Source organism: Rhineura floridana, chromosome 8 (assembly GCF_030035675.1).
Source record: "Rhineura floridana isolate rRhiFlo1 chromosome 8, rRhiFlo1.hap2, whole genome shotgun sequence".
Classification (NCBI taxonomy): Eukaryota; Metazoa; Chordata; class Lepidosauria; order Squamata; family Rhineuridae; genus Rhineura; species Rhineura floridana.
The window spans coordinates 112,490,147-112,514,813 of NC_084487.1; the positions used below are offsets into that span (position 1 = coordinate 112,490,147).

The 24,667-nt window shown below is 41.8% G+C and overlaps 1 protein-coding gene across 3 annotated transcripts in view; it reads left to right on the forward strand.

The window, feature by feature from the left end:
* The window catches only part of PTPN12 (protein tyrosine phosphatase non-receptor type 12), a 113,686-nt gene that overhangs the window by 56,135 nt on the left and 32,884 nt on the right, over positions 1 to 24,667 (forward strand). For all 3 annotated transcript variants that reach the window (XM_061582104.1, XM_061582105.1, XM_061582106.1), the window contains 6 exons: positions 3,544 to 3,620; positions 7,762 to 7,857; positions 9,780 to 9,818; positions 10,303 to 10,374; positions 13,352 to 13,411; positions 16,021 to 16,163. In XM_061582104.1, the coding sequence (XP_061438088.1) occupies positions 3,544 to 3,620; positions 7,762 to 7,857; positions 9,780 to 9,818; positions 10,303 to 10,374; positions 13,352 to 13,411; positions 16,021 to 16,163 (487 nt within the window). The remainder of the gene's footprint in view (positions 1 to 3,543; positions 3,621 to 7,761; positions 7,858 to 9,779; positions 9,819 to 10,302; positions 10,375 to 13,351; positions 13,412 to 16,020; positions 16,164 to 24,667) is intronic.

Consider the following 24,667-nt stretch of genomic DNA (forward strand, 5'->3'; position numbering starts at 1 on the left):
AGGAAGCCCCATTAAATATAAAGAGGCTTATGTCTGAGTAGACATGTATACCATTGGACTGTAAGTCAATTAGAGTGAATTATTAATGAGGCCCTGGTCTTTGGCTCCTGCAAACCAGAAAACATGCCTTAGCCTTTTTGCACAGCTTTCGCATTTGCCTTTTGGAAGAAGTGGGGTTCTTTAATATTTACCTACATTTACTGTGTATGTTGGACTACGACCTGGGGAACCAGGGTTTGAATCCCCATACAGCCATGAAGCTCACTGGGTGATCTTGGGCTAGTCACTGCCTCTCAGCCTCAGAGGAAGGCAATGGAAAACCACCTTTGAATACTGCTTACTATGAAAACCCTATTCATAGGGTCATCATAAGTTGGAATCAACTTGAAGGCAGTCCATTTCATTTTTCCCCAGTATTTGCAGAAAATCCTGGTTGCTATGAAAAAAGGAAGGGCAACCTTTGGAAATTCCAAGGACTAAAATAAAAAAAAAGAAGCAGGAAAATTTCACTAAAAGGGAAGGGAAGATAGTAGCTCTTTAGAACCCAGGAATAGCTGTTGCCTGGTGTTCAGACAACTCACTTATGAATCATTCTGACCACATGTAGGCTAATAACACTGATAGGCAGGAGCAACCAGGCTGGCTCATTTCACAGAAATTGCTTAGAAGGGTACCTGCAGATTTTGTTCCATGACGGTCTTTCAAGGAGGGCTAGAGCCTTATTTTTTTTAAAAAAAGAAAAGAAATGAAGGCTCAGATTCTGGGCTACCTTCTGGGTGTGTCACTGGAGGCCTTCGTTGGAGCTATGGCGGTGACCCCTGCCCTAGAAGAGATTATTAGGTAGGAATCTGTTCTTGGTGTTCTATGGATGTATGTCTGAAAGTTAAATCTGCTAGCTAGACATACAAAGGTCATGTCTACTCTATTGTAGGCATTTGAAAATGGCATAACATCTTATGGTGTCTAGAGAAGTAAAGGCCCAGTATTTTTCCAATACTGTGCATTCTCCCCCGCCCCATAACTTTTTTTTCAATTTTTCCAATGGCAAAATTGGAAATTTGGAGAAACACTGGAAAAAACACTCTCCTATCAAGTATTTTCTTTTGTAATGAGTGGAATACATTTTAACACAAGTTTTACTCAAAATGTGTATTATAATTACTGTTTTACATGGAAATCAGGATTAAGGAAAGAATTTCTGTATATACTGTAGCCATATATAATACATCCAAGATTCATTTCTGTATCTAAAATGCTTTTATTTTCACAAGAGGAGCATATAGGGCCTTCATTGCTTGTGGATTGCTGCTAGCCTTCTTCTGGTGACCTTTAATCTAATACAGAGGTTCCCAAACTGAGCTTCATTCCAGTGGTTCACAGTGTGTCTTTGAAGAACAGCAGCAGCCTCTGCTTTGAACTGTATGTTGATTTCCCTGCAGCTAGCAAAGCAATTAGAATCCCCCTTGCCTCTTTTCCTGTTTGCTCTGCCCTAGGTGCAGTAGTTGAAGGTTTTGTCAGGACTGATGTCAGGTCTGGTGCCCCTTCCTGCTTTTTTTCTTTTACTGTTTGTGTGTGTGCGCAAAGGGTCTCTCTGGGAATGGAGTAAGTCAGACAAGTGAGAGCTTGACAAACAGTGCTTTTAGCTTCTTTTAGCAAGTGCTGTCCTTCCCCTCTTACACCCTCCATGTTTCCTTTCCCCCTCCCCCCATTTTGTAGCCCCCTTTAATGCCCAAACACAAGTTTCCTTTCCTCCTCAACAGCCTGGACATATGAGTGGCGTTGTTGAGAGACATGAGGTAAGGAGGAGTAAAACCAGTAAGGATGTTCAGGCTTGGAAGTAAGGGCCGTATGAACACAGACTTCGTTTTGATTAAAGGTGCATGGGATCAGGCATCTAAGGTTGTAGTCTACCACTGAGCTTGGTGAGGATTACCTCTGAGTAAATATGCATGGGGTCAGCGGCATGATGACGTTTGGGGAGAAAAAGAGACAAGACTGATTATGTTTGGGAGGAAAAGGGTGAAGGAGGAGAAGGTGACAGGCTTTAAGGGATTTTAGAATTCAAATTGTAATAAACATAAACAAAAGAAGCAATAAAATACAATTAAAATCATACAGCATCTAGCATAGCGCATTACAATTGCTACAACAGGCAGAAAAATCATAAAGTGGTCCACAAAGGCCTTCAGCAATTTTCAACTGGTTTATGGGGGGAAATGTTTGGGAACCACTAATGTGGTATCTTCAACTTCTGTTTTTTTCCCTACTTCTCAGATGGCAAGTACTAAGATGCATGATAGCATAGGGTGCTGCAGTTTTCAGCTTTTCCTAGTATTGGGCATATTCATAATTTTTCCTTTGTCAAAGTTAAGGCACTTGTATGGTTAAGGCTACAATCCTATGTACACTTGCAGTTTTGCTCAGTTTTACTTCTGAGTAAACTAAGGCACTTGTTTGGTTGAGGCTGCAATCCTTGTAGTTTATTTAGTTTTACTTCTGAGTAAACATGCATAGGATTGCTGTGAAAATGTCATAGATATGCCATTAGTGCAATTCTATATGCTCCAATATGCATTGTATGTTTTTAAAGCTGTACAATAAGTTTAGGTTTGAAAAGATGGTAAGTATTGCTTATATTTCAGTTTCCCCTAAATGTCCATTACACCATGGAAAAAAATCTTTCCTTCCATTACTTCAAAAATTCTTGAAGTTTTACATCTTTAAAGGCATCTTCCTGGTTTTATGGCTTATTTTAACCCAGCCCCCCAAGCCCCTTCCAATATTATTCAGGAGGAATCTCCAATCCTCCAGAAAGGTGCTTTAGAGCTGCAGAAGAGAGGAGAGGACAGGAAACGTTTCTTAGGCTTGGATCCTAAGATAACTTATGTCCTTATTTATACCACCTTTTCATATGATTCTTTATCATTTAAAATTCTTTCCTTTTGGCTTTATCTTCCAAATTTCTCATTGTATCAATAGATTTTACCCTGCAAAAGCTGCAGCCTTAAACATACCTATTGTTACATTAATTATTAACAATTATTTATTAAATTTTTTTCCTGCCCTTCCTTCCAAAGGAGCCAAGGGCAGCTATAGAACATCTAAATTTAAAACACATAATTTAAAACAATATATGATGTATTTCGAAACAACCTCAAAAACAACACTTTCAAGCTACTAAAAGTCCCACTAGAGCAATCCCATTGATCAAGGTGCACAGTGGATAGTTACTGCTACAATTCTTCCTTCCTTTGTGTCCCTGAAAAGCTACTCTTGAGGGTCAGGGACCCTTTGGAATGGCATGAGGGGGATGAAGGTGAATTTGCAGTGAGAGGTGCAGTTGTTGAAAATCAGACAGAAGCACCTTGAACAACAATTAATCAGTAATTGGTTTAGAGAATTATGCAACTTTATCATGTACCTCACCTTGAGGTCCTTGAAGGAAAGGTGGGATATAAATGCAATAATAAATTAATAAATAAACTTTATGTAGAATACCTGTTAACATGCAAAATAATTCTTCCTAAAATTGCTATCTTTTAGTTGACCACAGCAGAGTTAAACTGACTTTAAAAACTCCCCCGCAAGACTCAGACTACATCAACGCAAATTTTATTAAGGTATGTATTCACAAAAATGTATTCCATAATAAACCTTTTATCACATTTTTATTGTTAGAAAACCAAACTGATGCCACAGTATTATATGTGATTGTGTTGTGGCTATGTTTAACCTGAATGTGTCCCCCCAAAGAAAAGTGGCGGGAGAAGGAAGAGTGATTCCTTAAACCACTAATCATTAGCGACTAGTGCATGAATAACCAATAATCACCAGATGAATACATTGGAGACACAGGAGTATAGAAGATAATAACTTCTAATTACTGTAATATAAAATAAATAACAATGTTTTGATTGACATAATGTATCCTATGAATGGAAATAAGGGAGGGGAGCTCACAGTAAATAAGGATACATAGTTAACCACACTGTAGAGAAGTCGCTTAAGGTTTTTACTGAATTGACTGTACACACACAACTACTCTATAAATAAATTGGCTAGCCTAGCTGTAGACTATGGGTTATTCCAATACTGTGTTACAGTTCATTGTATTGTGGTTGTGTTTCTTTTTCTTTCTTGACCGTTTTATAGGTTTCCCAGTTCTATGTGCACAAAGCTGCCCACTCCAAAGCTCTTGTCACATGTGCCCAAATTTCTTCTGCTTCTGGACAGTTCTGTACAAAATATTTGGTTGATTGTTTTAGTGTGATTCCAGTTCTGCAAGTTTTGGGCACTTCAGCCTTACTCAAGTTTGCCTTGCCTCTGGTAACCAAAGTTTCTCTCCTTGAAGATTATAAACCTGATGATAAAATCTCCATCAGACACCCCACAATCTACATTCAGTTATATGTAATTTTATTATGTTTAAAATACTATATTGGCTAGCTCAGTTCTTTTAATTGCCTCCTTGGCAAACTTTTCTTATTTACATTTTCCCCCAACTGTGGTTTAGAATAATTAACTTCTAAAATTTCTCTGTACAAATGTCTTTTAATATTCCTAATAGTTTCAGCTCTGCAACCAATCTGCAAAATGTTCTACATGTTTGAATATCCATATAATACACAGGTGTCAGGGGGCCAGCAACATGATCTAGCTGATGCTCCCCACCAAACCTCTTTGCAGTGGCAGTGCTGCCTTCCCTTCCCCCCTCCCCGCTTTTCTAGCTGTTGCAGGAAACCACATTTTTCACACCACCTCTCCCAGAATGCCTGGTTCTAAGAAGGTCACCTATGGCCCTTTCTCAGCCCAGGGGAGGCAAGGGGGTGGAGGCTGGTTGTACCATGGATGGGAGCTGAGCTTGACTCCCAAGCAAAGTAAATTACACTGCCAGCACACTGCCACCTGAGCCCAGCATGTGGTTAGCTGGCATTGGGCACACATACACATCTGTGAAGTATCAGGACCATTGTACTTTAGAGCTTGTATGAACCCTAATTGATAACCCCCCTCCTCCCACCATTTAACTGCCTATTCTTTTCCTTCCCACCCCATTCAAAAATCATTATCCAAAATTGCTTTTTAATTCTTTTCTCCCCTGCTTGAACACGTTCACCAAAATTATGACTTAAAAATGTTGCCAAAAATTTCAGCCCTAAAGCAGAAGAATCCAAGCCTCTTTGCTCTGTTTTTCTAAATAGAATTAGGCCCAGACATGTGGAGCCAATGCAGCTGTCTAGGCAGCTGTGATTTTTAGTTTCCAGCACTTGGTCCCAATTAGCAGCCTCGCAGTTGTATTTTGAACTAATTGTGGCTTCCAAAACATCTTCAAAAGCAGCCCCTCTTACAATACATTACAATAGTCTAATTTGGAGGTTATCAGAGCATGGATAACTGAAGCCAATCATTTGTAATAGTCTTAATCTGATACAGCCAAATATAGTTCATCAATGTATATGTCAAAGACTCATTGACAGAAATAGTAATTTCCACAGGTCTCTGATATACCCGGTGAGTCTGTATCAGGGTTGGCATCAAGTTTGAGGGATTGTGAGCAAGGTGTTCTGTACAGCCTCCAAAGCACCCTCCAGTAGCTGAGGTGGCAGTGGGCAGTGACAGGAATGGGAGGTGGTGGACAGTGACATGGGGATTGGTGGCTCTGAAAGGAGCAACAACTCCAGGTCCTTGGTACTCCAGGCCAAAGCACCAATAAGAGAAGAACTGGACTAGGTAGCTGCAGGTGCTGCCATCTTCATTTCCCCCAAAATGCCTTTGGGCCATAACATAGCATCATAGAGGGATGTTACATTGGTGACCTAGAGGCATTGGGGGTATTGAAGCTGTAGCCGCCTGACCTGGCTCTTCTTGAATTGGTACCCTAAATATATAGGGAAATGCTTGCATCAGCTGTGGTTTGACCCCTGGGGCCCCATGCCATTTGCTGACACCAGGCCTGGACTATGTCCTTTATACGTCCAGTAATGCATACATGTCCACTTGGCTTCATGATATTATTGATGATTTGCTGATATGGGCTGTTGAATTAGTTACCCAGCGAGAGGAGGAGAGACGTTACCACAGAGATCAGAGATGCTTTTGTTCAAGCCATTAAAATAATTGGGAGTCTTGTGCAGTGCTTGACAGTGCAAGGATCACAATTAAAAGTTTCTGGATTCTATGTTCAAAGTTTCTGGATTCTATCTTCAAAGTTTCTGGATTCTATCTTCAAAGTTTCTGGATTCTATCTTCAAAGTTTCTGGATTCTATCTATCTGCATGATCCTGATACAGTGTCTTGGATCAAAAGATTCGCATATGGAAGCAGCGTTTCTGATTCGGCAGAAGAGATGTTCTTCAGTTTGAACAAATGCTTGTGCAACCACTTGGACAAAATAATTCATTATTCTTTTTCTGAATTGCATAGTTTTAACTGTATATAGTTAAATTCCTTATGCATGAACATGTCCTGGGTGTTTGCAGTTCCCCATTGCAGAGCAATTGTAGCAGTTGTGTTCCTCTTTCCTCTTTCTTGCTTTGCAATGGGGAACTATATGATTCTATGTTCAGACAGGGAGTTGCACAGTCCATTGATATACTGTGATGAAGCTTTGGATACGATGTTGTGCAAGGTCTTTTTACTGGTATTTGCTCAGCAGTTCATGGAGCAGTGCTGGCCAGTGAATTCACTTGGCTCACACTTCATTGGATAGAGCCCTTTCTTTCATTATGCTTTCTGTATGACTGTAATTAGGGGTGTAGTAGCCCACAGGGATTTTTTATATACTGTGTGGTGGTCCCTTTATTTGTGAAAGTCTTCATCTTGAAAAGCCCTAGATGATGCTACTTCTAACCCTCTGGCGCTTGGGAAAAGCACTTTCTGCATCTGGGGTCAGACTCCAAATAAATTTAAAAGAATATATGTATTTGATTTTGTTGCCAGTTTAATGTTAAAGATACAACAAAAGAATATGCCATTATTCATATATGATACCTGAGGTCTATAATTACCTGATGTTAGTTTATATTCTGGGTCTTACATACTTGTAATCTTCTTTGACTTAAAAAAAATCATGGTAGTGTGAATAAAAACCAGTACTATGTTTGTAACACTCCTTTACTCTTTCTCTATACGAAGAATTTATCCTCTCTTTGCTGTATCTTTATAAAACAGCTATTGGGTTTTCAGTTATTTAAGCTCCCTAAACCTTGCAAGTCCAGTGTCTCTTTCCCCTTTTCCCCACCAGTCACCTTAACTGAAGTCTACCTTTGAGCAAAATTCTCAAATTAAACAGGAGAAATGTGGTGGAGCATTTGAAAAAATGAAACTGTTGACACAGTTACTGTAGGAAGATATAAGGAGTATGGGATAACACAGTTAAGGGGAAACTTCACACATTTTGTATTCCAAATGCATAGGAGGATTCAGAATGCTTATTGGTTATTCAGTTACTAGGCCTTAGCAGTGAACTTTTATATTGGGATTTACTGTTTACTTATCTAATATGGAGTAAAATTGGCATACATCCTGTAGGGTTTATCTTGAGTGTTACCAGTTTGCAAATTGAGCAGTATTCTTCCATTAATTTGTCCTTGTTTTGAAAAGATTAGCATGTTGTCATTTTGAATATGTATTTTGAAAGTGCAGGCGTGTACAAACACATAAACAGAAGAACCAGCCTTGGAGATTCATGTCTAAGGATACTCTCATAACATGCCTGTACATAACATGCTTTTACATTCAGTCTGTATGTTGCAATTTTAGGGAGTATATGGGCCAAAAGCATATGTTGCTACCCAAGGACCACTAGCAAACACAGTAATAGATTTCTGGAGGATGATATGGGAGTACAATGTTGCAGTAAGTATCTTACCTCAGTATATATTTCATTCTGTAGTGTGAGGAAACCTCTGCCCCTACCTCTGCCTCTCTGTAGTTTGGAACCACACTTTGTTTTCTGTCCCACTCTAAAATACATATTTAGAGCTGGAAAGAGAAGCTTTCCCCTTGATCTTGTGCTACGTTTGAGATGTGGAATGAGGTCAGGGACAGTACCCTGCTCCTTGGGTGAGAGTGGCCTTAGTGTCAAGTTTTGTTTGGCTAGTATGGCCTATCCTGAAATTCCAGGTGTTGGATGAGCACAGCAAACTCTGTCTCTTGTGCAAGTATACATTTGTCTAGCTGAGGGATGGGGAACCTTTGGCTCTCCAGATACTGTTCGGCTCCAGCTCCCATCAGCCCCAGGCAGCATGGCTGATGGTTAGGGATTATGGGAGTTATAGTCTAACAACATCTGGAGGGGCACACATTCTCCATCCCTGAGCTAGTGTCTGGGAGAAAGAGGAGCAGCTAGAACTGTAAGATTATCTGGCTGTTAAATTCACAGTGGAAGGAGGGATTAAGAAACAAGCTGACTTCAGTGCGTGGTGATGCATCCATGCCTCACTTCTGCAAGCCTCTTGTACTGTTATCCATATAAACAATCCAACCTCAATGATTACGCTGACAGCAGTTTGTCACATTTGAAACCATATGATTCTCACAATACATGTTTGCTTAACTCGTAATTGGTTCATGTAACTTTGTTGTTTAATGCTTGGTTTTTACTTACTGATTTTACAAAGCATATTGAACAATAATCATTTCCATGTCTTGGATTGCAACTTCCATAAGCAGAGATCCATTCATGGAATGGAAATTTCCCGCTTCTGCCTTCCTGCTGCAGCCCTCTGTGCCCCCCTCATTACAGGGGACCCTCCTGGATGGCATGGGATGGGGTGCTAAGGCATATAGCAGGAAGGATGCAGTTGGCAAAAATTAGGAAACTCCCATTGCATAAGTGGAAGGGTTTTCCACTCACACAATGTCATCTTTGAGTCCAAGCCATATAGGCTTTAATTTTTTTGAGTCCATATAATTTTGAGTCCATATAGGCTTTAATTTTTTGATATAGGATGTTAAACATAGTACAGAGCAGGGTAGGGGAACCTTTTTGGCTCTGGGGGCCAGAGCTTTATCTGCTTTATCCACTTTGGCAGTTGTCCCATCCGCTTCTCAGAATCGCTTGCATGGGGTCTCCAGTGTCCGACAGCCAGCTGGCTGTCTCCCACTAGGGAACCACAGTGCAGCAGGAGGCCTTGAGAAGCTGCAGGCACAGGGCTTGCAAAATGCTTCATTCACTCTTACCCATCACCTGACTGTATTTTGCAAGCATTGGCTCTGCATGGGGGATGTCCCTCTTGCAGCTGAGGCCTGCAAAAATTGGGGCTGTTTGCCTTGGCTGCAGATCCTGGTCCCAGGAGGGAACAGGTGCACACACTCAAACTGAGCAGCATTTAACCCCGACTCATCAGCTGAAGAATGGGATGTTCAATCCTGTTTTGGCTACAAAAGCCTGTTCCCACAAGGGAACAGGGGTGTGTAGCTAAGGCAGAATAGAGCTTCTCCCTCCTACCCATCATGAGTGAAGTCAGCTCATTGAGAAGTGGGCATGGTTTGTGGAAAATGACCTCTGGCAGGCCAAGATTGGTCTGTGGGCTGGAGGTTCCCTATACCTGTTATATTGTATGTAGTTGGGATGTTGATATGGTCCCAGGAGACTGGACAAGGGTGAATGTTGTCATTAGGCCAAAAAAGGTCAAACGCAGGCAGGCAGATAGAAAATGTGTCCTTGGGACAGTGTATTGCATAGTAGTGGCCAGTCAGTATATGAATGTGCATGTGCAAAGATTTTATAGCTCAAGGATTTGGAAATTTTGTACAGTTACATTTCTTTTTTCCAGATTATTGTAATGGCTTGTCGAGAGTTTGAAATGGGAAGGGTATGTATTAATAGTACTAGCTTGTTTATGATCTTTGCCAAATATGTTATGGTGACAGTGCAGTTAAATGTAGACTTTAGATTTTTTAGTTAAGCAAATCTTTGTAAGTTTGCTGAAGGAATTCCTATGGAAATCTCAAGTCTCCTTATTATGTTAAATAAAATTGTACTTGTTCCTTAATGAAAAATTGCATGCTTTCTTCCACCACTTTCATAAAGCATTATGCAAGGAGGTGTTTTGAAGAAGGGAATGGTTTTGGAACAGAATTGCACAGTAAGGGCAAATAGAAATATTTGCTATGGGGCTACATGGTCCTAAAAAGAAAGCAAATAAAACCCCAAGAGGAGAATGATGAGCTTCAGAGGTAGTAAACTGGTAACTAAAAATTTAAGAGTATTAGCAAGGATGATCCTTGCCCTTTTAAAATCCAATCCTCTGGGTATGTGTGTATAGATTTTAAAACTGAGTATTTCTTTGGTAACAGAAAAAGTGTGAACGTTACTGGCCTCTGTATGGTGAAGAAGGCATTTCTTTTGGACCATTCCATATTTCTTGTGTAAGTATTTTACAAATGGCAGCACAGTTGTAATTGGTGCTTTTAAATACAGCAACAGAACAATCTTTTAAATTTCATCTTAAACAAGTGTACATATTAACTCACTGCAGTAAGTTGAATTGCTGAAGTTTTGAGGAAATGTTGGCTAGTAAGGCACAATGATGCTACATTGATATTTTTCTATATGAAATAATTTTAAATAATTGATTACAGTAGCAGTTCTTATTTGAGAAGCTAATCATTTTAAAGCAAAGCAAAGCAAAACATACATTGGCCTTGTTTGGGAATAATGCTGAACTGTGGCTTACCATTATGTGAATGAGCCTGGACTTATCTTGGCTACTTGTACTCCTCCTCACCTCTTTGTCATGGCTACAAGGAGGAGATCAGAAGCTTTTGCTTTCATTTTAAATAACTGCAGTTTAGCATTATGTCAGAACCCAGACAGTGTCTAGTCCTTACTGTCATTTACTGAAATTTCAGATTGGCAGCTTCAGACCAAAGCTTCCGAACTCCTTTCAGCCATGCTTGAGAGGGCGGGAATAAGCCCAGTGTTTGCCAGACCCACTCATGTAATACTAAAACATAGTTTGGTGCTAATGTCCAAACAATGCCAGTGTATAATTAAAGTATCAATATCGAATATTTACAGAAAAGTTACTGAAAAATGATAGTAATTCATTGGACAAAAGGGAGAAGAGCAGCCATATTGGTAGCAATATGCTCTCAATATTGTGAAATCTATGAACTAAGACTCATAGCTACTTTCTTTGGGTCCTTAATGGCAGATTTTGGAAAGTGAGGGCATATGCTGTACAGAAGCCTATAGATAAGGAAGAATTTTAAGAAAGTCATGGTCGGACATAAGTAGCAAAACATGAATAAATTAGCCTATTGCCGTACAACAAAGCTGGTCTTTTATTCTGTGGACTTGATTTTGTTTAGTTTATTATAAGAAACTGCTGAAATAGGAATAGTGGCAGAGGAATGAAGAAACTAATTAGGGGGAAAAGTTGGGGAAGTTGAGCATAAGTGTGCAGGAAGAAAATACCTGAAAGACTCAGTGTTGCAACAGGAAATTCTTGGTTGGATGCAGATGATGTTTTTCACTTACAGGAAGGATTTCTTGTGCTTTTTTTAGATTTAGTTTCACTTCTCATGCAATGCTGTCTAATAGTCATACTGCTTGCACAAGAGCTTGCACTACTTTAACAATCGGAAATACATAAAGAATCTACCTATTATGGCACTTTTTACACTGCTTCCAACATCTGCTAACAACATTAGCAGTTACTTTCTGCCACTCATGGTTGCTTGGAGCTAGCCCGTTAAAGAGACTATAGCCCACAAGGGAGGACCATTCTATCTTAGTTCAGCACAGTCTAAGCCATGGTTAATGTTACATTAGCACAGAGCCTCAATTCCATTTGTTTTTCTTAAAACAAGTGAAGCAAATCAGCAAAGCTTTTGACAAAATGCCCCATGATATTCTGATTAGCAAGCTAGCTAAGTGTGGGCTGGATGGCATGGCTATCAGGTGGATCCACAGTTGGCTACAGAATCATCCTCAAAGAGTGCTTATGTATGGTTCCTTCTCAAACTATGGGGAGGTAACAAGTGGGGTACCACAGGGCTCGGTCCTGGGACCAGTGCTCTTCAACCTTTTTATTAATGACTTGAGTGAGGAGGTGCAGGGAATGTTTATCAGATTTGCAGATGATACAAAATTGGGAGGGATAGCTTATGCCCTGGAAGACAGAAACAAAATTCAAAGGGATTTTTAATGGTTGAAGCATTATACTGAAAACAACAAAATGAAATTTAACTAGAATAAGTACATAGTTCTACAGCTAGGAAAAAGAAACCAAATGCATAGTTACAAGATGGGGGATAGTTGGCTCAGCAATACTCCATGCTAGAAGGAATTGTTGATCACAAGCTGAATATGAGCCAACAGTGTGGTGTGGCAGCAAAAAAGACAAATGCTATTTTAGGCTGCATTAACAGAAGTATAGTTTCCCAATTGTATGAAATATTGGTTCCCCTCTATTTGGCACTGGTTAGGCCTTATCTTGAGTACTGCGTCCAGTTCTGGACACTGCACTTTAAGAAGAATGCAGACAAACTGGAACAGGTTTAGGGGAGGGCGACAAGGCTGGTCAGGGGACTAGAAACAAAGCCCTATGAGGAGAGACTGAGAGAACCGGGCATATTTAGCCTTGAGAAGAGAAGATTGAAGGGAGATATGATAGAACTCTTCAAGTACTTGAAAGGTTGCCACACAGAGAAAGGCCAGGATCTTTTCTTGATCATCCTAGAGTACAGGACACACGGAATAATGGGCTCAAGTTGGAGGAAACCGGATTTCGACTGAACATCAGGAAAAACTTCCTAACTGTTAGGACAGTATGGTAATGAAATCAATTACCTAGGGAGGTGGTGGGCTGTCTAACACTGCAGGCTTTCAAGAGGCAGCTGGACAGTCACCTGTCTGGTATGCTTTACAGTAGGGCCCCGCTTATATGGCGGGTTCTGTTCTGGACCCCCGTCATAAAGTGGAAATCGCTGTAAGGTGGAACCCCATTGACTTTATTGGGGCACGTCGTGTGAAAATGACGTGAAAATGCTGCAAAAGCGGCAAAGAGGGGAGGAAAGCTGCCGCATTAGCAGAACGCCAGGAAGCGGAGCGCCAGTAAGTGGGGCCCTACTGTAATTTGGATTCCTGCATTGAGCAGGGGGTTGGACTCAATGGCCCCTTCCAACTCTATGATTCTATGAAATCTAAATTCATCCCCCATATTCCTATGAATGGTGTGATTCTGAATTCTGCAGGTTTTTAAAAAAAACATTAACCTGAGTGAATATACTATTGCTATTAAGACTAAATTAGAATTGAATGAATATAGTACCACTGTCAGTACTAACCTAGAATTTTGTGAAGTTTTCATCTATTCACAAATACTTCCTTTTTATTTAGGAAGCTGAGCAAGTCAGAACAGACTACTATATTAGGACTCTGCTATTTACATTTCAGAACGTAAGTAGATAAAAGCTCTATCTTCTGGATAAGCTAAACATAGTATTGTTACTCTTGATTTCTGTGTACTAAATCACCTTGCCCTTTTGGGACGTTAATGGGGCACAGAAATGGCTTCCAACATGTGATAACTGGCAGATGTCTGTTTTTAAATTCATGAAGCTATTTAGCTTGCGATAACAAGAAAAATATAGCAATTGTCCCCTGGCAAGTAGCCAATTAGTATATTGTACCTTATCCTTCCATCTACTCAACTAACCAGATTCTCTTTTTTTAGTTTTTGAAATATTTTTATTAACATTTTATATAACTTAAAGAAATAAAAACAACAGATGGGAAATATGAAAGAAGCAAATCTAGTAATAAACAAACGTAAATCATCATTCCAAAGTGGACCTCTGTAAATGGCCAGCCACACTGTAGATCATGAGCATTAATAAACTGAATGAAGGGAAACTATAAGATCAAAATAGCCTTTCTTGGCTTACCTTGTGTTTTTCTGATCTGTGCAGTAAATGTCTCAGCCAATGCAATTGTCCATATTTGGCCATACCACAAGTCTAAGGAGAGTCCCTCCAATGCACGCCATTTATGAGTGATTTTGAGGCGTGCCACCACCAGTAGTATTAAGATTAATTCTTTATGCAACGCATCTTGATTAGAACATGTTTAACAGTAGTGGCACCAGTGACATAGTAATGGGTTGACCCATAATGAGAATGATTTCAGCAAATACAGCCACCCAAAATTTTGTATTAAAGTGCAAAACCACCACATATGTAAATAAATTCCAATATGACCACATGACCTCCAGCGATCTGAATTTGTAGAACAACCCACATTCTCTTTGTTTTTTGCCCTATGCGTTTCCCTTTTCAGGTAAAGGATAATCTTGTGCTACTCTTGACTGCCAAGGAGATGGATATGTTTGGACATAATGATAAATGAAATTAAACGATGAAGTCAAAAGCACACAACTGCAAATCCCACTTCCTTTGCCTACACAATTTGAAATCAAACCATGTAGGCAAAATTATAGGGGTTTGCTGGCACTGCCAATCAGTTGACATCAGCTGCAGGGCAGAACGGTGTGGCTTGCGAAAAATGGCCTTGTGGGCCAAAGAAGGACCCTTGCTGGGCCTAATTAGGCCTGTGGACTGGAGGTTCCCCATTGCTGGCTTACTGTGATGGGAGCAAGCCGCAGCAAGCCTTGAGCTCACATCAGCCCTGTAGCACAGTGGGGGAGAATGGGCACACCCCTTCCCAGAGTGGTGCTTCACCTCCCCCCAGGATTTTTTTTGGAAAAAATTATTTTAAATTGCTCCCATTGTGATAAACCATTGCTTATTGTGCCACTTGAATGTAGTCACTGCATCAGTGCTCTGTGCCTTTTATTTCCTGTGACTGGAAATAGCAGCAGTAGGTGGGTGGTTGCACCTGCCTGTATAGTTAACCCAAGGATTGGTAGCTAGGATAGTCCTATATAACTATTCTTACTCAGTAAAAGGAATAGAAGAACTATGGTGTCTGTCTGTCATGTTAAAAGTGGAAGCAAAAATGTGGGTAGCTGTTACAGCATTGAGGCAGAAAGACAATGAGGCAATAGTGAGGAAGCCATTCGGTAGGCATTCATTATATAGTCGTTTACAATACTAGGATGATGTCTACAACGGTCAACCTTCATGAAATATTTGGCATCCAAAAGGCACAAATGGCCTTTCTCAGCCATCTGACTGCTGCTGCTACTGATTAATCTTGTCCTTGAGATGACATTCATTTAATTACAAAATCTGTGAGACTTAAATGGTGCTTGGTATACTTTGGGGCGCTCTAATGCTATTTTCCAAGTGGCTTCAGTTTTCTTCAGCTTTTAATAAATTGAGTGTGATATACCTTGGTATCTGTGCTGAATTTATGCTGGTTTTGTTGCTTCATCTTGTGTAGCTTTGCAAAAATGTTTCTAGCCGTTTTAAAATTGAAACTGTGATTCTTGGGAAGCTGAATTTTGCACCAGATTGTAACTTCTAACTTGACAGAATCTGGTCTTACAAATATTAATCTACAATTTGTTATGATTATTTTGTTCTTGCTTATCTTGTGTAAAAGTCTAGGGTGGAATGCATGAACTGGGGTATGCCTGTAAAGGCTCAAAGAGGGATGTGTGTGTGTCTCTCTGTGTCCGTGTGTCTCCAATTAGATTAATATTTGTAGGACATGGCCTTTGACCCAATCTGCATGTCAAGTTTTAAGTGAAATAAATTTTGAACTTGTGCTATTTCAGTGACACTGCATGTTATCTTTGGCCTTGTTTTAATTTATTAAAAGTATATTATTGTTAGTTGTGTAGGAAAAGAATTACAGACTAGGAGGTACTGTCCTGTGGTTACCACTTGAATTGTAATCACGAGGATAGGTCTTATGGTGAGCCATTTGTATGAAGCAGCTCCTACAATGTTTTAGTTATTTCATTTTTTTCTATATATTCCTTAATGGAGGTATTTTACAGCACTTGTATTCTTCCTTTCTATGTGTAACTGATTGGTTCACTAAATGGACAATTTTTAAGATGCTAATTTTCAAATATGTAACCTTACCTCTTCTTCTTCTAGGAAACACGTAGGGTATATCAGTTTCATTATGTGAATTGGCCTGACCACGATGTTCCTTCATCGTTTGATTCTATTCTGGACATGATCAGCTTAATGAGAGAATACCAGGAGCATGAAGATGTTCCTCTTTGTATACACTGCAGGTACAAATTAAAATTTCATCCAGGGTTTTAAATGTGGGACCCTAGAAAGTATTTACTTGGCTACCCGCCCCCCAACTTGGAAGTTGATGGCTTCTGTGTGCTGTCTTTGCTTAAATAACATTGCAACATGCAGTGCAGGTGAGCTTCAGAAGTCCTAAACCTCAATCTTGAAGGTAAAGCAGCAGCATATTGTATTAACATGAATACATAAACATTCATAAAATTTATGGCCAATGGATCTGTTTGACATTTTCATTGCTGTACCACTATTGCTGTACAGTAATATGCACATACTTGAATACATTGTATTGCTAAATTATGTGAACATTGTTGCAACAGGAAGTACCCAAGGAACAAATGCTCATGTAATTTGTCACTATGAAGTGTCCCATGAGAGGTATCTAGTGCAAAAACTGAAACTTAATTAGAGACACAAAACTTCCTGCAACTAGTTTGGGTTTATGTCTCCTGGTATCCCATTTTTCTATCAATTGTACCATCCCCACTCCACTATTGGAGATTCTGTTTTACAATGACACAAATTTGTTGTGAATCTGTGAATTAGAATTGGCTAGTGGCTTCTAGAATAAGTACTTTATCATCTTCTTTTGGGTACCTGTCTGCTTTTCTGTCTTTTGGCACATTGCATCAAATTTTGGAGGTATGGATGGATGCTATCGTACCAAGCAGCATTTTACTGGGAACCTACATTATTGTGCAGTGTATAAAAACTGTAAATACTGAGTGGAAAAAGAGAGAACCAAATCCAGCTTGCTAATTTGGAAGAAGGAAAGTGTGCGTGCGTGTGTGCGTGCGCACACACACACACGGAGGAAGCATGTAACACATGTAACTGTTAGCTGTGAGAGACAAATGAAATATTGAAAGTGCATCTTCATTGTAAAGATATTTCTGCTTCTAAAACTCATAGAAGTGAGAGTGTAACACAGTCATTCAAAACTGTTGCTATCCCTTCCAGAGGTCTTGGGATGTGGTGAGATTGAAATTCAAATAAAGTTGCCATTGTGTGTGATATCAATCTCATTGTCTCTGGAAATGCCTTGCTGCTTCTAATTGTACTTTAGAGTGTTAGTAGAAAGCATACCTTTTCACCCTCACCCGTATTGATAATTATTCTATGAATATGATAGGGATTTCTTAACATTTAGCAGCGCTCTCAAAAATATATTACCTAGAGTTCTTGGCAGGGGAAGGGGGACCACATTAGTGAAGTCAGGCTTGAACCAGCTTTATATTTGTTAACTACAGACCTCTGTAATGTCTTTGAAAGCATTTGAAATACAGCTCAGTCACATCATATTAAATACCATAGTTAAAAATGAACTACAGTTTAATGTGTATGAGCTGGTGCATGTGCTCAAAAGTTTTCCATAGGAGGACTGCCATCAAGCGGGTTATAGCTCCACCTATCGTCCGAAGGCAAGAATGTTTTTGAAGTGAAGACTAGGGGCGTCAGGCCCCTCCCACTCTCCAGTTCATTCTTGCCTTCGTACCGAACAAGTTTGATATTGCTGATAGTTTAGCTTATAGCTAAGTCTATGTATTTGTCTGACAGGGTGTGGAGGTTTTGTTGTCTGTGTATTCCACGTTCTTTCCTTCCCTCTGTCTTGTATTTAACATCATTTTGTTTCATTATTCCTGGGGAATTCCTTGGGGGGGGGTTCTCCCTTGCCCGGACCGTTTTTCCCCCCCAGGTTTTAGCCTAACGGCTCTTAGAGAGAGACTGCGGCTGAAGTTCTCTCTTTTCTCAGGCGGGAGCTTGCGGCTGCAGCTCCCTGCTTTATCCGCCGCTTGTTTCGTGCCCTTACTGATTCACGACTCCCACAGGAGCCTGCTCTGGCGGCTCCCTTCGTTTTTAGTCCCTGGCCGTTTGGGTTGCTGCCTTCCTGGTACGACCGCGGCTTTTTTCTTCGCGGCGGTCCCTTTAAAACTCTCCCTCCAGGAGCCTGCGGCTGCGGCTCTCCTACCTTACCTCTTAGCGGCTCTTATCCTTGGGCTGCCCTGACTTCCCGGACTCATTCTGCGGCTTTAACAATCTTGCCGTGATGGTCTCTGCAGCTGGCGGCTGCGGCTCGTGCCTCTGCTACTGCCTCAGCTGCTTCGGCTTTTCACCGGCCGTCCTGTTTCCCTGACAGAGTCTCTCCTGCCTGGCTTTTAGAGCCGCGATTTCGTTTATCAGCCCCGCAGCCGCAGCACTTATTTGAGGCTGTGCTCGGCACCCTGTTTTCAGTTCGCTGGTGCTCCTCAGTATCTGCCATTGCTCCTTCTTCATATTCCGCCATTTTCGATTAAAAATTTTCCTGCTCATTTTACGGGCGCCATTTTGTTTGTCCCTTTTTTCCCGCCCTTTCTGTTCAGTTTATTCAGTACTAAACAAAGGGGGGTTTAGCTGGCAAGGGCTCCTTGTATGTGTGCTGCAGATAGGATCCTATAGTTCTACACGGACTCCTCTTCCACACGACTACTGCTGCTTCTTCTTGCAACTATCTGATCACTGCAACTATTTGAACCTGTACTTTTGTGACTGTATCAGCAAGGCTGTGGCTGTGCACCAGGCTGTTTGAACTGTACATTCTGCCCCATTCGTGGCCGTGTACCAAGACTGTTGATATTGTGCACAAGCTGTTTGAACTGTACATTCTGCCCCATCCGTGGCCATGTACCAGGACTGTCTAAACTGTACATTCTGCCCCATCCGTGACCGTGTACCAAGGCTGTTGATACTGTGCATTCTGCCCCATCCGAGGCCGTGTACCAAGGCTGTTGATACTGTGCATTCTGCCCCATCCGAGGCCGTGTACCAACGCTATTAACATTGTACATTCTGCCCCATCCGTGGCCGTGTACTTAGCCATCTGCCAGTGCATTCTACCCCATCCGTGGTCGTGTACTGTGCCTGTTGGGGTCTGTGCATTCTGCCCCATCAGTGGCCGTGTACTGAAACCCATAGAAAATATAAGATGGCGGAACAGCCAGCGACTACTCAGATAGCCAAGCCGAAACCATCTAAGGCGGCCAAGCATAAGCACACCAAAGCGGTTGCCAAAACAAAACATCTTTCCAGCCACAGCAAAACCAAGTGCCCACGCTATGTGTCTGTTCCGGCTTCTGATGGAGCAGCCCAGGAACAGTTAACGAATCTATTTCACTCTCCCACTGCTTCCTCCTCCGAGGAGGACTTCGCTGGGTTTCCTGAACAGCCAACTACCAGCCAGCCACCTCCCATATTACCGCCCAGGGCTTATCCATCGTCACAGCCTGCTGGGCCGCCTCTACAAGCGCAACCATCCACTTCACCGGGGCTGCAGCTGTCTCATGAGTTCCTATCACAACTACAAGGCATGCTGTCATTTTTTACTCAAACACAGTCACCGCCACAAGTCTCTGCCATACCTCAGCACAGTATGGACCACTATGTATGTAATGAGGCAGATCCATCGTGCTCCCCGAATCCTTTTGACATCGCCAGAGGCAGATTTATTGATGACGTTTCTTGTGGAGAAGAGTCACCCTTTGCTGTACAAGCCGAAGGAGACGAATGGAGTGATCATTCAGAACATGAGGAGGATACATCTTATCACCTGTTTGATGCCTCAGATTATCAGTCTCTTGCTCGCAGAGTATTGCACACCCTTGGTCTCCAAGCTACACAACCGGCAGCTCCCGCTCCCACTATTAAAGGGGCCAGGGTCTTGAAATCGCTCGCACCGACTTCCGGGAAGGGTGACTTAGCCTGTGCCTGCTTTTGAGACGGGCTCCTGCCTCAAAAGAAGCTTATTCAGATATATCAGTCAGGTTTTTTTTTTTTTTGACTGATTAAACTTCTCCCGGGTAGGGAGAAACGAAGAGATTAACCTCAAAGCCTATTTTTGTTGGGACGACCAGATCTCATTAATTTATGGGACGAGGTCCAGCCGACGAAGGTGGGACGGATTTTCAACAACAAGCTCTATCTGATAAAGCGAACGTTCATCTTATCTTCTAAGAGAGAACGCACTAACAGGCAAGCACCCTTCTTTCTATATTTTTCTTTTACTTGACTTAAATTGTTGCTGTTTAAAAGAGATTTGCCAGATTGATCGGTTTTTGACATCTCACTGGGGAGCCATAACTTCTCTCTGCTACTCACTAATTAATAGCTTATCTCTGTTTTTGTTGCAAAAAGCTGTCCTGGATTTGCATTCTAAAGATATACACAGAAGAGGGATTTCTATTCCAGATTTTTATTTTGAAGAATATTATATTGTCTGAGACTACTCTCTTTTTGGTCTATTTTATTTTGACGAATCTGTTTCCTGACGACCGCCATTAATTGTTTCGATCCTGGGAACTGCATTTTGTTTACTTAAGCATGGAGAGATAAGGCTGTCTGCTCTGTTTATACTGTGATGTCACCAAGTTTGGAGTATTAACCCAATTGTTGCTGAAATAAGAAGTGGTTTTCCTATATTTTTCTTTTAAAATGGCAATTAAGAAAGTGGCTGAGAATCTGGAAATAACTATGTTTCAGAAAATAATGGATGAGATTGAGATAACGAAACAAAACCTGCGACAGGGTTGTAAGGAGCTGAAAATTGAATTGAGTAAAATGAAGCAGGAGATTAAAGATATAGGGGTCCCTGTGAGAGAGGTGACCCTGGAAGGGGTCCCTGTGAGAGAGGAGACCCCGGAGATTGGAACAAACGTGGAACAGGAAAAAGATTTGGAGTCTATGGACTTTAGAAACAAAATCTATTGTTTGGAGACACAGGAGATTAAAGACATAGGGGTCCTTGTGAGAGAGGAGACCCTGGAGACTGGAACAGGGGTCCCTGTGAGAGAGGAGACCCTGGAGACTGGAACAGGGGTCCCTGTGAGAGAGGAGATCCCGGAGATTGGAACAAACGTGGAACAGGAACAAGATTTGGAGTCTATGGACTTTAGAAATAAAATCTATTGTTTGGAACTCAATGTTATCTCTGAAGAAATTAATGAAGATTCTAGAGATAAAGTTATCAATGGCATGGATAATCTTCTGGACTGGAATGATGTGATGGAGCCCAATATAGAGAAAATTTATGGAATTAACTGCAGCCATGTGACAATGGAAAAACTTTTAAGAGATGACCCAGTGTATTTTGAAAAAAAGAACAGAGATATGATTTTACAGCAGTATTTCAGCAACCTATTCAGAATGGATGGCAAGAAAATATTTGGGATAGAGGTAATTCCCATCAGACTCTTACTATATGACTATGGCTTTGACAGCAAGATTATTATGGAATACTGATAATGGAAGATTGGATATTGAAATTACTGGACTTAACAAGACTACTGAAGATGGAAGATGGAAAATGGAACTAATAGGGATAATAGAACAATGGCTACTGAAATTACTGAACCTAACAGATTCTGATGTGATGGATTAATTGAAATGTTTATTTTGACTATGGTTATGACAATAAGATTATCATAATTAGTAATGAGATGGATTAATCGATATGCTTATCTGGAAAAAAAAATTGATAGATATATTTCTTAAAGAATTGAAACCTCTCTTTGACTTTTTGTGGAAAGAATAAAGTAATGTTTATGAGATTTGATGATTAAGTAAGATAACTACTGGAGGAAAGTGATTTTATAATATGACTTAAGAGACAGGATTGTTATATATTATAGACTTATAACTGATTTGATCTTTGACAAATGGGAAGTCAATATTTTATTCTTTATTTTTTATTTTTGTTTTTTTTTTCTTTTTTCTTTTGTTTAACTATTTTTGATTTTGTTTTTTGTCTTTGAATGTTTTATGATTTCGTCTTGTATGTTTTATGAAAATCTGAATAAAAATTATTGAAAAAAAAAAAAAAAAAAAAAAAAAAGAAATCGCTCGCACCAGCAGAGCACTACCTTCCGGTGCCAGATCCCATTGCTAAACTGGCCAACAACTAATGGTCTCATCCATTACAAACTCGCCACTTCAACACCCTTGCGGACAGACTTTATTCTCTGGCTCTGGACTTTACCAGCAGACTGGCCGTTCCTGGCATAGATGAGCCGATCTCCAGTCTAGTCTCTAGATCCCTTTTGCCGAGGGAAGGAGATTCCCATCTAAAGGACGCCACTGAGCGGAGGCTGGACTTTGCCTTACGCAAGAATCATGAAGCCACCGCCTTCTCCATGCGAGCCTCTGCATCAGCTTCCATCTTCGCCAGGGCAGCGATGATGTGGTTGGATGACCTTTTAGAGGATGCTAATCCCGATCCTGTATCTCTGAGGAGGTCGCTGATAAAATTGCGCAAGACAGCGGCGTTTGTAGCTGATGCCACCTTGGATGCAAATCAACTGGGAGCACGAGCTATGGGAGCTCAGGTAGTCGCTCGATGGACCCTATGGCTCCATCATTGGCAAGCTGACTCTACAGCCAGAGTTAATTTATCAAGGGCACCTTATTCCGAATCTTTACTGTTCGGCGAGGAAGCCCTAAAGGCAGTGCTTGTTGACCCCAAGGATGCTCGAAAGCCTGTTCTGGCTACTGTTAAGAACGTTGATCACAGGCCTTTCAGGCGTTTCCCCTCATACCACCCGACACAGCCCTTTTGAGGAACGCGGCCCGGGGGATGAGGCCGCGATTTCTGAAACTATGATTTTCGTCCCTCCAGGGGCACCTGGAACAGACGTTTCCCAGGCAGAGGTCAGTACCAAGGGCGCAGAGGTACCTCAACGTCCTCATATGGGGGAGGCTCTCGCCAGCACAGACAGTACTGGCACGATACTGGTTGGGGGCAGACTGCTTCTGTTTGGAGACCATTGGCTGTGTCTGACTCAGATCCTTTGGATCAGAGATCTTTTTTGTTATGGCTATGCACTGGAGTTTTGGATGACTCCTCCAGACAGATTTCATCCTTCTCCTTGTCCTAGGCATCAGCCAGGCATTGCATCATGCAGACAGTCATACATCACTTCTTGGACATAGCGGCGATAGAGCCAGTCCCTACAACAGAGAGGTCGGAAGGGGTGTACTCCGTCCTTTTTGCTGTGCCCAAACGAGATCTGTCATGGAGGGCGATATTGGACCTCAAGTTCATTAACTGTTTCGTAAAGTATCGAAGGTTCAAAATGGAATCCCTCCACTCCATTATAGAAAGCCTTCAAGAAGGAGACTTCCTGGCTTCTATCGACCTAAAGGAAGCGTATCTCCATGTACCTATCTGCATAGCCCACAGAAAATTCCTTCGATTTGCCTTCGGCTCCCAGCATTTTCAATATCGAGCTATGCCATTCAGCCTCTCTTCTGCCCCGAGAGTATTTACCAAGGTGCTACTCATACTAGTGGCTTACCTCCGGCTTCAAGGGGTCCATATCTACCCCTATTTGGATGATCTTTTAATACGGGCGAGTTCCAGGGAGCTGGCTCATCGCCATCTAACGCTCACGCTCCATGTTTTGCAGGTCTACGGCTGGCTAGTCGATTTCGACAAAAGCCATCTCCAACCAACCCAACGTCTACAACATCTAGGGGCGATGTTGGACACACTGCAGGTGATGGTGTCCCTGTCTCCAGACCACATAATTGCCATCACAGACATTGCTCGGTCTCTGATGCGCCACACAACCGCAGACGTCATGCTTTTAGCCAGGGCCCTCGGAATGTTGGTGTCCACCATCCATATTGTGCCATGGGCTCGAGCTCACACGCGTCCACTCCAGTGGGCTTTGTTACCATTTCAGCAGGACATCGCCAACTCAAACCATCGAGTGATCCCTCTGAGCTCATCACTGCATCTGTCATTCCGCTGGTGGACGAGAGTTCAACACCTCACCCAGGGCACTCCATTCAGAGAACCCCGCAGGACTGTCATCACCACAGATGCCAGTCTCCTCGGCTGGGGAGCCCACTACAACTCCCAGTTCGTTCAGGGGGTTTGGACCACAGCAGAGCAGACTCAGAGCATCAATTGGCTGGAATTAAAGGCTGTCCACTTAGCTCTGCTCCATTTTCAATCTCTGTTCCACTTGGACCATGTTCTCATTCGAACGGACAACACGTGTGCCAAATCTCATTTAAACAGACAAGGGGGGACCAGGTCCCGTCCTCTGCAGAACCTGTCTTCCCTCATATTCGACTGGGCAGAGCAACATCTGCAATCCTTGAAAGCAGAACATCTCAGAGGAATTTGGAATGTGACAGCAGACTGGCTCAGCAGACAACAGGTCTTTCCGGGAGAATGGAAACTTCATCTGACCGTTTTCCATCTTCTCCAGTGTCGGTTCGGCGCCTTCTCAGTCGGCCTATTTGCCTCCAGTCGCAATTGCCAACTACCCAGGTACTTCGCTCAATACCTGGACATGACAGCGGAAGCGGTGGATGCCCTGTCGCTACCGTGGCCGGATGGCCTATTGTACGCCTTCCCTCCAATACCACTGTTAGCCAGAACCTTGAGGAAGGAGCGACGCGAGAGGGCACTGTTGGTTCTGATAGCTCCATATTGGCCCCGTCGCCC